The sequence below is a fragment of the Brachionichthys hirsutus genome, chromosome 4 (genome assembly GCF_040956055.1).
Source record: "Brachionichthys hirsutus isolate HB-005 chromosome 4, CSIRO-AGI_Bhir_v1, whole genome shotgun sequence".
Lineage (NCBI taxonomy): Eukaryota > Metazoa > Chordata > Actinopteri > Lophiiformes > Brachionichthyidae > Brachionichthys > Brachionichthys hirsutus.
The window spans coordinates 16,548,765-16,560,478 of NC_090900.1; the positions used below are offsets into that span (position 1 = coordinate 16,548,765).

General features: G+C 51.1%; 1 protein-coding gene across 1 annotated transcript; it reads right to left on the bottom strand.

Annotated features, from left to right (window-relative positions):
* Positions 1 to 1,198: 1,198 nt before the first annotated feature.
* On the bottom strand, positions 1,199 to 10,647 carry syn1 (synapsin I). Its single transcript, XM_068761050.1, has 13 exons — positions 10,361 to 10,647; positions 6,081 to 6,138; positions 5,283 to 5,374; positions 5,032 to 5,188; positions 4,501 to 4,590; positions 4,127 to 4,189; positions 3,902 to 4,044; positions 3,755 to 3,829; positions 3,591 to 3,693; positions 3,386 to 3,517; positions 2,594 to 2,663; positions 2,064 to 2,502; positions 1,199 to 1,334 (listed from the first exon to the last, which is right to left on the bottom strand). Exons 1-13 carry the CDS (start codon positions 10,645 to 10,647, stop codon positions 1,199 to 1,201), a joined length of 1,845 nt encoding a protein of 614 aa, XP_068617151.1.
* Between the last annotated feature and the right edge of the window lie 1,067 nt (positions 10,648 to 11,714).

Sequence of the window (11,714 nt, forward strand, 5' to 3'; positions counted from 1 at the left end):
GACAAAATTATCAGGGTAGCACGGGGGGGGGGCAGGGGTCTACGTCTTCTTAGGTCTTACTTAGCATGTGTTGATGTTTTAAATGTTCTATGGAGGCGTGTCATTCCACACACCGGATTCGGGGGTGAGCGTGAACCCAAGCCCTTCTGTTAGCGGTTAGCCCGTCTGGATCCAGAGTCCGGTTGAAACGTTCTCCCTGAGGTTCCACCTGGGGCTCCGGCTCTTCCACCATCAGATACATGTGGCTAGGGAGAACACCCTCACCTGGCCCGTTCTCTACGTCCACCTCCCGCATCCTGACTCCGGGAGATTGACCAGAACACAACCATCACCCGCTCCATTCCAGGAGGGGTCGATTAATCTGTGTCCGCCTTTGAGTGGTTCATGTTGGCGCTCCCCAGGGAGGAGCTGCAGGGCGGCTGTCAGACCGTGGTCCATAACCTGACCTCCGAAACCGCTGGATGAAACGTGTAAAAGTGGGCGGAGACTGTAAAACACCATCATTTTAAGATGCTGCTGACTCCAGGGAATCTTTGCATTGTTCAAAACAAACATGAGACCCAGCTCGACCCCCGTCCCGATAATTTATACAGTCCCTTATTTTAATTTGGTTGGTCAGCAAACCGAGCAGAACCCGAACATAAAGGTCACGATGGTGTGCTTACAGCGCCAACGAACAAGCGGGAGCTTTATTGTGTTTCTGACATGAATATTCCTGCATTACAGGCGCTCCTGTTGTTGTGTGGGACTCGACGACTCGGCTGCTCGACGACTCGGCTGCTCGACGACTCGGCTGCTCGACGACTCGGCTACTCGACGACTCGGCTGCTCGACGACTCGGCTGCTCGACGACTCGGCTGCTCGACGACTCGGCTGCTCGACGACTCGGCTGCTCGACGACTCGGCTGCTCGACGACTCGGCTGCTCGACGACTCTGCGACTCGGCGACTCGGCGACTCGACGACCAACTTGAATGTTTCAGACTTCAGAGCCCAAATGTTATTTTTGTTCTGTTTAAATGATTTTCAGGAGTTAGGCGGGGGCTGGTAAGTCCTTTTTAGAACAGGGTCATGAGATTCAGAGACGACGTCCAGTTGGTCCTTTGGAGGGGATCTGTCCTTCAGTTTCCTGTCCATCTTTTTGTCGGGGTGGGGTAGGACTGGGGGCCGGGGGGGGGGGGGGGGGGGCTCGTCTCATCTCAGTCTGAGAAGAGACTGGCAAAAGATTTGCGGAGGTTGCGAATGGTCTCGGCCTTCACCTCGTCCCGGCTAAGGCTGGCTCGCGGCGCCGGCGTTTCTGGAATGTTGAAGGTATTGGTAAGAGACTGGGATTCGCTAAAGAGAGCAAAACGGCAATAGAGGAGAGGAAGAAGCTATTAAAGTCATGAATCAATGAAAGGTGTGGAGAGAACGGAGAGAAAGGGCTGATCTTCAGCATCACCTCATCACTCAGGTGACGCAAGGTGGTGGCGTATCAATCTAACCATGCCATCGAATGGACCAATAAGGTGGCAGCAGATCGGTCCATGGCAGAGTAAATCTACCTGTGCAGGTCAGTAGTTAAAGGGCTGTTTCTGAGTTCAGCCCCACGCGGTTCTGGCCAATCACAGGCTGGCAGTGTAAACTCTGGCCAATCACCGAAGACCTTGTGGTCTGAACGAGGCGCCGTGTCGGTTCAATGATTCGTCGTCTGTTTTTTGGGATTCGTCTCCTCAAAGTGTTCCCTTGCTTCCTCTACTTGTTTCCTTGACTACCCTTTCTAAAATAGACTAAATCTATTTTATTTTAACATTTGATTCTACAGCAGTACTTCTGATCTTCGTGGCGGTGTCTTCCCGGTGTTTCTTGGCTCCTCCCCCCACCTTGTTGCCGGTTCATGACTCAAACGATCAGCTGTTCCGGCCCTTCCTGGTTTCTTCCGATATTAAATAGGTGTAAAGGTTTCTGGACGCCCCCCTCACCTGGTCTGAGGATGTGATGCTCTGGTCGCTGGAGGATGGGCGGGTCATGCATCGATAGGGCCCCCCCCCCGGTCCCAGAACCCTCCTCATGTACATTACTTACTTCAGCTGTGGAGAGCCCCCGGTAACCGGGTTATCCTGACTGGGCTTCTGGGGGGGCTGAGGCTTTTGCTGCAGCAGGGGTCGTCCTCCTGGTCCTCCTTGACCTTGGGCGGCTGGCCGGGGTTGCTGGCCCGGAGCCCTCTGTTGCTGGGACCCCCCCTGTGACTGCTGCCTTGCAGGCAGGGCGGGCCTCTGGCCCTGGGGTTGGCCTGCCGGTTTCTGGCCAGGGCCTCCTGGGGAGGGTTTCTGCTGCTGGGAACCAGCCTGTTGCCTCGGAGCTTGAGGAGAACCCCCCTGGCCCCGCTGGGGGGAGCCCTGACCAGTAGCAGCTCCTTGCCCTGGTGGGCGTGGTGGTGTCGGTCCTTGGCTAGCCTTTGCCTGGCCAGCGGGCTCAGCAGCGGGGGGTTGGCCTTGAGGCTGGGGGCTCTGCTGAGGACCACCTACAGGAAGATCATCTCTCACTACCCTCCCCCAAGCCCCCATAAAACTGAATCATGTCTAAAAGATCACATAATGACTGATGCTCCTTACCTTGAGGGGAGGGGCGCTGCTGGGCCTGGGGGGCTCTGGGCTGTGAGACCGGCTGGGCGGAGACCAGCTTCTGTAGAACCCAGAGGATGATTCATTCATTCATTTTCCAACCGGTCATGCTGGAGCCAATCCCAGCAGTCAACGGACGAGAGGCGGGGCTACACCCTGGACAAGCCGCCAGTTCATCGCAGAGCAACTCAAAGACAGGCAACCATTGACACTCACACCTGCGGGCAATTTAGCATAACCAATTCACCGGAGAACCCGGAGAGAACCCACGCAGACACGGGGCGAACGCGGTACCAACAAATTAAAAGGGTGAATAAACATTTAAAAAGAAGAAGGAATCATCTAAATTTAAAATAATGTTCTTTACATAGTCTGAATGTAGAGCAGGAGCAGAGTGAACATTAGGATCAGTCAGAATCAGGAGCAGAATCAGAGTCAGAGTCAGAGTCAGGATCAGAATCAGAGTCAGAGTCAGGATCAGAATCAGAGTCAGAGTCAGAATCAGAGTCAGAATCAGAATCAGAATCAGGATCAGAATCAGAGTCAGGATCAGAATCAGAGTCAGGATCAGAATCAGAGTCAGAATCAGAATCAGAATCAGGATCGAAATCAGAATCAGTCAGAGTCAGAGTCAGAGTCAGGATCAGAATCGGAATCAGGAGCAGGATCAGAGTCAGGATTTGTTCTTTATCCCGAGGGGGACGCAGCAGTATAATGTGTTGTTGTTGTTGTTGTTGTTGTGTTTGTGCTATGATGAGCGATGGCTCCTGCAGGAACGATCACCTGTGCCGACTGTCCCGCCGGGCCAGGGACCGAAGTCGAGCTCCGGCTCATCCTGGAAACCACCAGCTCAGCAATGTGAACGCGATCCTCGTCCTGCTGGTCCCCGATCAGCGGCATGGAACAGTCGTCCACCTGAGAATCAGCGCTGGAATGACTTCCTGCTGACGAGACGTTCCCTCGGAATGTGGGCGCTCCCTGCTCGTACCTCTATGATGTAGTCCAGCCCATCTCTACCGTGCAGCGCCTCCACAGCGCAGACCTCCAGCCCCCCGAAGATGTCAGCACATGCATCCACCCACGTCCTGTACCTGTGAAGACGTGTTGAACATGATCATCTGTCTCACCTCGCCGGGGTCCAGCAGCTCTTACCTGTCTGACATGGCCACCTGCTCCAGCATCGAGGATCCGGTGTTGGTTTTCCAGTTCCCAGAAACCGATGTTCTCCTGAAAACAGGCTCTTTGTAGATCATATGACGCACCTGAGCCTGAAGGTAGCAGCATCCAGACTCCACTCACATGTAAGCTTTGTAATTGTCTCCGATCTTCTGGATGCGGACGTCGTACTTAGCGTCGATGAAGGGCTCGCATGTGGCGTAAGTCTTCGTTAGAGCGACAACGCTGGCGATGTCCTGGAAGTCATACTGACTGTCCACTTTCACCTGAGAGCCAAGTCAACACAAAGATTCTGTCGGCCCAGAAAACGACCCGATGAATTCAGAGCAGACGAGGTTCTGGTGCTACCTTTCCCATCCCCGAGTGGGCGTGGCCCATCTTCACCACCACAGGGAACTGGGGGGCGGTGATCTGTAACGGCGGCAGAAGCCTTGAGTCAAACATCACCGTAAGACCAAGCATGATGAGAAGACAGCAACCCAACAAACAGCGCCCCCTCCTGTTCCTGCAGGGAACCCAGATTCATGTTCCTGAGGCTGCAGGACGGAGACGACTCAGGGGTAATTAAAACTCCTCCTGCCCCACTGACTGAAGGAAACAAGACACTCCGGAAGCAGCCGGCGCTCCAGATGGAATATCGACTCCTTGATGGCGCCCTGTGCAGGCCTGTCTGCTAGCCTGCCTCTTTGGGGGGGGGGGGGGGGGGGTGGAGTACGACTCACCATCTCCTTGTGGTTTGGATAGTAAACCTGTTCGATCAATGGGAACTCCTCCGGACCAAGCTGCTTGCAGAGTCGAGACATCTGGGCAAACTAAAACACACAACCGTTCTGGGTGTGATGTCAGGGTCACTAAGTTAACGAAGTTAAAACCCAAAGATCCTTGAGAAGAACTTTCTGCAGCATTGCTTCTACACTCATGAAATGTTCCTTAACTTTCAAGGGGAAAAACGAATCTTCGATTTCAGGAAATAAATGTGATGTTGTGGAGTCAGATCTGAACCAGCTTGGACTTTCGACTTTCACTCATCAAATGAAGTGTCATTAATAGAAATAAACAATCACGGAGACAAAGATATGCTATTGGTAGTGTTGATCATAGACAAACGCAGGCAGCCGTGCTCTAACACATGATTGGTTATTGGTTCCATGTGATTTCACTATCGCGTGTTGCTCTTTATTACACACATCTCTACCTCTACGCTGATGATGCTCTGCTGTGAGGCACAGAGGCAGCCCTGGAATTACACTTACCACCCAGGGTTTGTCACAGAAGTTGTAGACAGAGTGCAAAGAGTTAACGCTGGGCACGCCGGCGTACTGCAGTCCGATCACCATGTTCCGGTGGTCTCCGTTCCGGTCCATGCTGAAGGCGTGCTGCCTGATCAGCACAAAGTCTGGCTTAAAGGACCTGGGAAGGAGCAGAATAGCCCGCCGCATCACAAAGCAAAGGTATCAGCTGGAATATTGATCGGATATACATTTGTAATACTCAGAGCACTTACTTGGTCACCTTGTGGCTGTTCCGGATGGCATCGAGGGTCACGTTGTAGCTTCCTGTAGAATCAGCCACCAGGTTGACTTCAGAAAAATCAGCCTAGAAGGACAGAATGACGAACGGACCAATCATATAAGCCCTGTGATCAATACAACCATCTCCTCTGGTCACAGCGAACCTGATGCAGCTTTAGAATGGCACGCGTGAACCAAAGGCCTTCATCAGAGAGGATGATGAAGATGAAGAAAGATTTCCCAAGGTGGATATAATCACTGGCACCGTCTTAATCAATAAACATTCCCATGAGGCTATGCATTACAACTCATCAATGATTATTGATAAGGCCAAGCAAACAACTGATGTATTGATTAGGAATGAAACAAAATGTGTTTCTGTGAATGCTGCAGCCTTTAGCGTCCAGGATGTCCCGAAGCTCTACAAAAACCAGCGTCCCAGCAGAGAGGCGGGGCTTATCGGAATCACGTGATCTATAAGAACAGCTGATGCTTTTAGACAGCTGACAATAAGACACCGATGGACAGAGAGGCAACATGAATATCAGCAACAGACAAAATGAAGACGGAGCACCCCAGGGGTCACGACTGGACCCAACCCTATAGTTTCATTATTGATAGCCCCCATGAGGTACGTCTGCACCGCCTGCAGCGTTGGACCTCCATGAGCCGCCGATAAACAAACCTGGAACTGAATTCAGACAAAGACCTTCATCACTGGTCCTGACCATCCTCTTCCTCAGGTGGTCCCCCATCAGCTCTTTGACTCAGAGAGAATAGATGGAACGCACCTGTTCCACCTTGATGTCGAATTCCCCGTGGACCTTCCTTCCTCTGAAGACCTTCGCCCTGCAGGTGAGACCAGGATTTAACTTCAACAGCTGATGAAACCGACCTACACCTGGTTCTAAGTGAAAGCGGTGTGACTCAGGATTTAACTTCAACAGCTGATGAAACCGACCTACACCTGGTTCTAAGTGAAAGCGGTGTGACTCAGGATTTAACTTCAACAGCTGATGAAACCGACCTACACCTGGTTCTAAGTGAAAGCGGTGTGACTCAGGATTTAGCTTCAACAGCTGATGAAACCGACCTACACCTGGTTCTAAGTGAAAGCGGTGTGACTCAGGATTTAACTTCAACAGCTGATGAAACCGACCTACACCTGGTTCTAAGTGAAAGCGGTGTGACTCAGGATTTAGCTTCAACAGCTGATGAAACCGACCTACACCTGGTTCCAAGTGAAAGCGGTGTGACTCAGGATTTAACTTCAACAGCTGATGAAACCGACCTACACCTGGTTCTAAGTGAAAGCGGTGTGACTCAGGATTTAACTTCAACAGCTGATGAAACCGACCTACACCTGGTTCTAAGTGAAAGCGGTGTGACTCAGGATTTAGCTTCAACAGCTGATGAAACCGACCTACACCTGGTTCTAGGTGAAAGCGGTGTGACTCAGGATTTAACTTCAACAGCTGATGAAACCGACCTACACCTGGTTCTAAGTGAAAGCGGTGTGACTCAGGATTTAGCTTCAACAGCTGATGAAACCGACCTACACCTGGTTCTAAGTGAAAGCGGTGTGACTCAGGATTTAGCTTCAACAGCTGATGAAACCGACCTACACCTGGTTCCAAGTGAAAGCGGTGTGACTCAGGATTTAACTTCAACAGCTGATGAAACCGACCTACACCTGGTTCTAAGTGAAAGCGGTGTGACTCAGGATTTAGCTTCAACAGCTGATGAAACCGACCTACACCTGGTTCTAAGTGAAAGCGGTGTGACTCAGGATTTAACTTCAACAGCTGATGAAACCGACCTACACCTGGTTCTAAGTGAAAGCGGTGTGACTCAGGATTTAGCTTCAACAGCTGATGAAACCGACCTACACCTGGTTCTAAGTGAAAGCGGTGTGACTCAGGATTTAACTTCAACAGCTGATGAAACCGACCTACACCTGGTTCTAAGTGAAAGCGGTGTGACTCAGGATTTAACTTCAACAGCTGATGAAACCGACCTACACCTGGTTCTAAGTGAAAGCGGTGTGACTCAGGATTTAACTTCAACAGCTGATGAAACCGACCTACACCTGGTTCTAAGTGAAAGCGGTGTGACTCAGGATTTAGCTTCAACAGCTGATGAAACCGACCTACACCTGGTTCTAAGTGAAAGCGGTGTGACTCGGGATTTAGCTTCAACAGCTGATGAAACCGACCTACACCTGGTTCCAAGTGAAAGCGGTGTGACTCAGGATTTAACTTCAACAGCTGATGAAACCGACCTACACCTGGTTCTAAGTGAAAGCGGTGTGACTCAGGATTTAGCTTCAACAGCTGATGAAACCGACCTACACCTGGTTCTAAGTGAAAGCGGTGTGACTCAGGATTTAACTTCAACAGCTGATGAAACCGACCTACACCTGGTTCTAAGTGAAAGCGGTGTGACTCAGGATTTAGCTTCAACAGCTGATGAAACCGACCTACACCTGGTTCTACGTGAAAGCGGTGTGACTCAGGATTTAACTTCAACAGCTGATGAAACCGACCTACACCTGGTTCTAAGTGAAAGCGGTGTGACTCAGGATTTAGCTTCAACAGCTGATGAAACCGACCTACACCTGGTTCTAAGTGAAAGCGGTGTGACTCAGGATTTAACTTCAACAGCTGATGAAACCGACCTACACCTGGTTCTACGTGAAAGCGGTGTGACTCAGGATTTAACTTCAACAGCTGATGAAACCGACCTACACCTGGTTCTAAGTGAAAGCGGTGTGACTCAGGATTTAACTTCAACAGCTGATGAAACCGACCTACACCTGGTTCTAAGTGAAAGCGGTGTGACTCAGGATTTAGCTTCAACAGCTGATGAAACCGACCTACACCTGGTTCTACGTGAAAGCGGTGTGACTCAGGATTTAACTTCAACAGCTGATGAAACCGACCTACACCTGGTTCTAAGTGAAAGCGGTGTGACTCAGGATTTAGCTTCAACAGCTGATGAAACCGACCTACACCTGGTTCTAAGTGAAAGCGGTGTGACTCAGGATTTAGCTTCAACAGCTGATGAAACCGACCTACACCTGGTTCTAAGTGAAAGCGGTGTGACTCAGGATTTAACTTCAACAGCTGATGAAACCGACCTACACCTGGTTCTAAGTGAAAGCGGTGTGACTCAGGATTTAACTTCAACAGCTGATGAAACCGACCTACACCTGGTTCTAAGTGAAAGCGGTGTGACTCAGGATTTAACTTCAACAGCTGATGAAACCGACCTACACCTGGTTCTAAGTGAAAGCGGTGTGACTCAGGATTTAGCTTCAACAGCTGATGAAACCGACCTACACCTGGTTCTAAGTGAAAGCGGTGTGACTCAGGATTTAGCTTCAACAGCTGATGAAACCGACCTACACCTGGTTCCAAGTGAAAGCGGTGTGACTCAGGATTTAACTTCAACAGCTGATGAAACCGACCTACACCTGGTTCTAAGTGAAAGCGGTGTGACTCAGGATTTAGCTTCAACAGCTGATGAAACCGACCTACACCTGGTTCTAAGTGAAAGCGGTGTGACTCAGGATTTAACTTCAACAGCTGATGAAACCGACCTACACCTGGTTCTAAGTGAAAGCGGTGTGACTCAGGATTTAGCTTCAACAGCTGATGAAACCGACCTACACCTGGTTCCAAGTGAAAGCGGTGTGACTCAGGATTTAACTTCAACAGCTGATGAAACCGACCTACACCTGGTTCTAAGTGAAAGCGGTGTGACTCAGGATTTAACTTCAACAGCTGATGAAACCGACCTACACCTGGTTCTAAGTGAAAGCGGTGTGACTCAGGATTTAGCTTCAACAGCTGATGAAACCGACCTACACCTGGTTCTACGTGAAAGCGGTGTGACTCAGGATTTAACTTCAACAGCTGATGAAACCGACCTACACCTGGTTCTAAGTGAAAGCGGTGTGACTCAGGATTTAGCTTCAACAGCTGATGAAACCGACCTACACCTGGTTCTAAGTGAAAGCGGTGTGACTCAGGATTTAGCTTCAACAGCTGATGAAACCGACCTACACCTGGTTCTAAGTGAAAGCGGTGTGACTCAGGATTTAACTTCAACAGCTGATGAAACCGACCTACACCTGGTTCTAAGTGAAAGCGGTGTGACTCAGGATTTAACTTCAACAGCTGATGAAACCGACCTACACCTGGTTCTAAGTGAAAGCGGTGTGACTCAGGATTTAACTTCAACAGCTGATGAAACCGACCTACACCTGGTTCTAAGTGAAAGCGGTGTGACTCAGGATTTAGCTTCAACAGCTGATGAAACCGACCTACACCTGGTTCTAAGTGAAAGCGGTGTGACTCAGGATTTAGCTTCAACAGCTGATGAAACCGACCTACACCTGGTTCCAAGTGAAAGCGGTGTGACTCAGGATTTAACTTCAACAGCTGATGAAACCGACCTACACCTGGTTCTAAGTGAAAGCGGTGTGACTCAGGATTTAGCTTCAACAGCTGATGAAACCGACCCACACCTGGTTCTAAGTGAAAGCGGTGTGACTCAGGATTTAACTTCAACAGCTGATGAAACCGACCTACACCTGGTTCTAAGTGAAAGCGGTGTGACTCAGGATTTAGCTTCAACAGCTGATGAAACCGACCTACACCTGGTTCTACGTGAAAGCGGTGTGACTCAGGATTTAACTTCAACAGCTGATGAAACCGACCTACACCTGGTTCTAAGTGAAAGCGGTGTGACTCAGGATTTAGCTTCAACAGCTGATGAAACCGACCTACACCTGGTTCTAAGTGAAAGCGGTGTGACTCAGGATTTAACTTCAACAGCTGATGAAACCGACCTACACCTGGTTCTAAGTGAAAGCGGTGTGACTCAGGATTTAGCTTCAACAGCTGATGAAACCGACCTACACCTGGTTCTAAGTGAAAGCGGTGTGACTCAGGATTAGACTGTTTCAGTGTAACCTTATTTGATGTTCTGGTATTGTATGAACATCTTTGTGAAATGATGAAGACTCCTCCTCGGGATTCTTCTTCGGGGGGGGGGCGGGTCTTACCAGTCGGTCTGCTGATCATCGACCACCAGGAGGATCCTGGCGTTGCTGGAGACCCCCGCCCGGTCCGCCGCCTCGGACAGGCTCGCGGCCGCGGCGGCTGTGGTCTGCTTGACGGCGTTCGAGATGGAGGAGAAGAAGCTGGAGCCCCCGGGGGGGGGCGGGGGCGGGGGCCCGGGCGACACTGCGGGGCTTTGCTGCGGGGGCTCGGGGCGTTGGAGGTCCGCCGTGCCGTTGGGCAGGCTGGACATGAAATTACTGTCCGAGAGGCGTCGACGGAGGAAGTTCATGGTGGGGGGGGGGTCTCAGCGGGACGCGCTCGGTGCCCGGTGCTCGGTGATCGGTCCTCGGTCCCCGGTGCTCGGTGCTCGGTGCTCGGTGGGATGACGAGGCTACTCCGCCTTGAGGAGACGCGGGATCCGCGCGGCCTACAGAGATCAGCCGTGCGTTAATAAGGAAAACGTCACTGATATAATCGATATTGTAAATGAATCAGTTCGGTGGTGAATCAAGCTTCAGCTGCCCCCCCCCCCCCGGACAGGATGGAGCCTACCTGGAGTCTATCAGATGGAGCCTCTCCCGTCCTGTACGCAGGAGGTGCGTCTAACCTGCCCCCCCCCCGTCCTCCTCCTCCTCCTCCTCCTCCTCCTCCTCCTCCTCCTCCCGCGCCCTGCGTCACTCCCATCCATCCCGAGGGGAGGCAGAAGATATGAGCAACACGACTTCCGGAGCCTGCTGTCAAAATAAAAGCCGTTTAAAAGCTGCTCAGCTGATCTACACCTGTCCTCTGGCATCACCTGCCTTGTGAGACGACTCAGCTGGTGGTTCTGTCCCGCAGGTAGAGCGAGGAGCGCCATCTGCTGGTGGGACCCTCCTGGTTCCGAACTTGGACCAGAACTATGGAGATGAACAAACTCATTTATTTTGGAGGAAAAAACTTTAATAAACGTCACGAGTTTCGTTTCTTTCTTTTACCTGCAGAACTGCTTTGTTGGGACTCCTCAGAACCACCAGTCCTGCAACCCCCCCCCCCCCCCCCCCCCCCCCCCCCCCGACTCACCGTGGACACCACCAGAACTTTTATTTTGTAGATGACCTCTGAACTTTGACGGCTGGGCAGTAACTGTGTTAAAGTTCGAGTCTCTGAACCACCAGCAGCTTTTAAACACATTGATTGATGTTATTTCCTGTTAACCCGTCACGTCTTGATGTTGACTGGAGTGACGGACACGCCGTTACATCATCTGACCGCCAGGCGGCGCTCTGAGCTCACAGGTAAATAACAACAGATTCCACCTTCCCCTTCGCTTCCTTGTGTCTTCTAATGTTTAAAATCTGTACATTGTGTCATGTGACC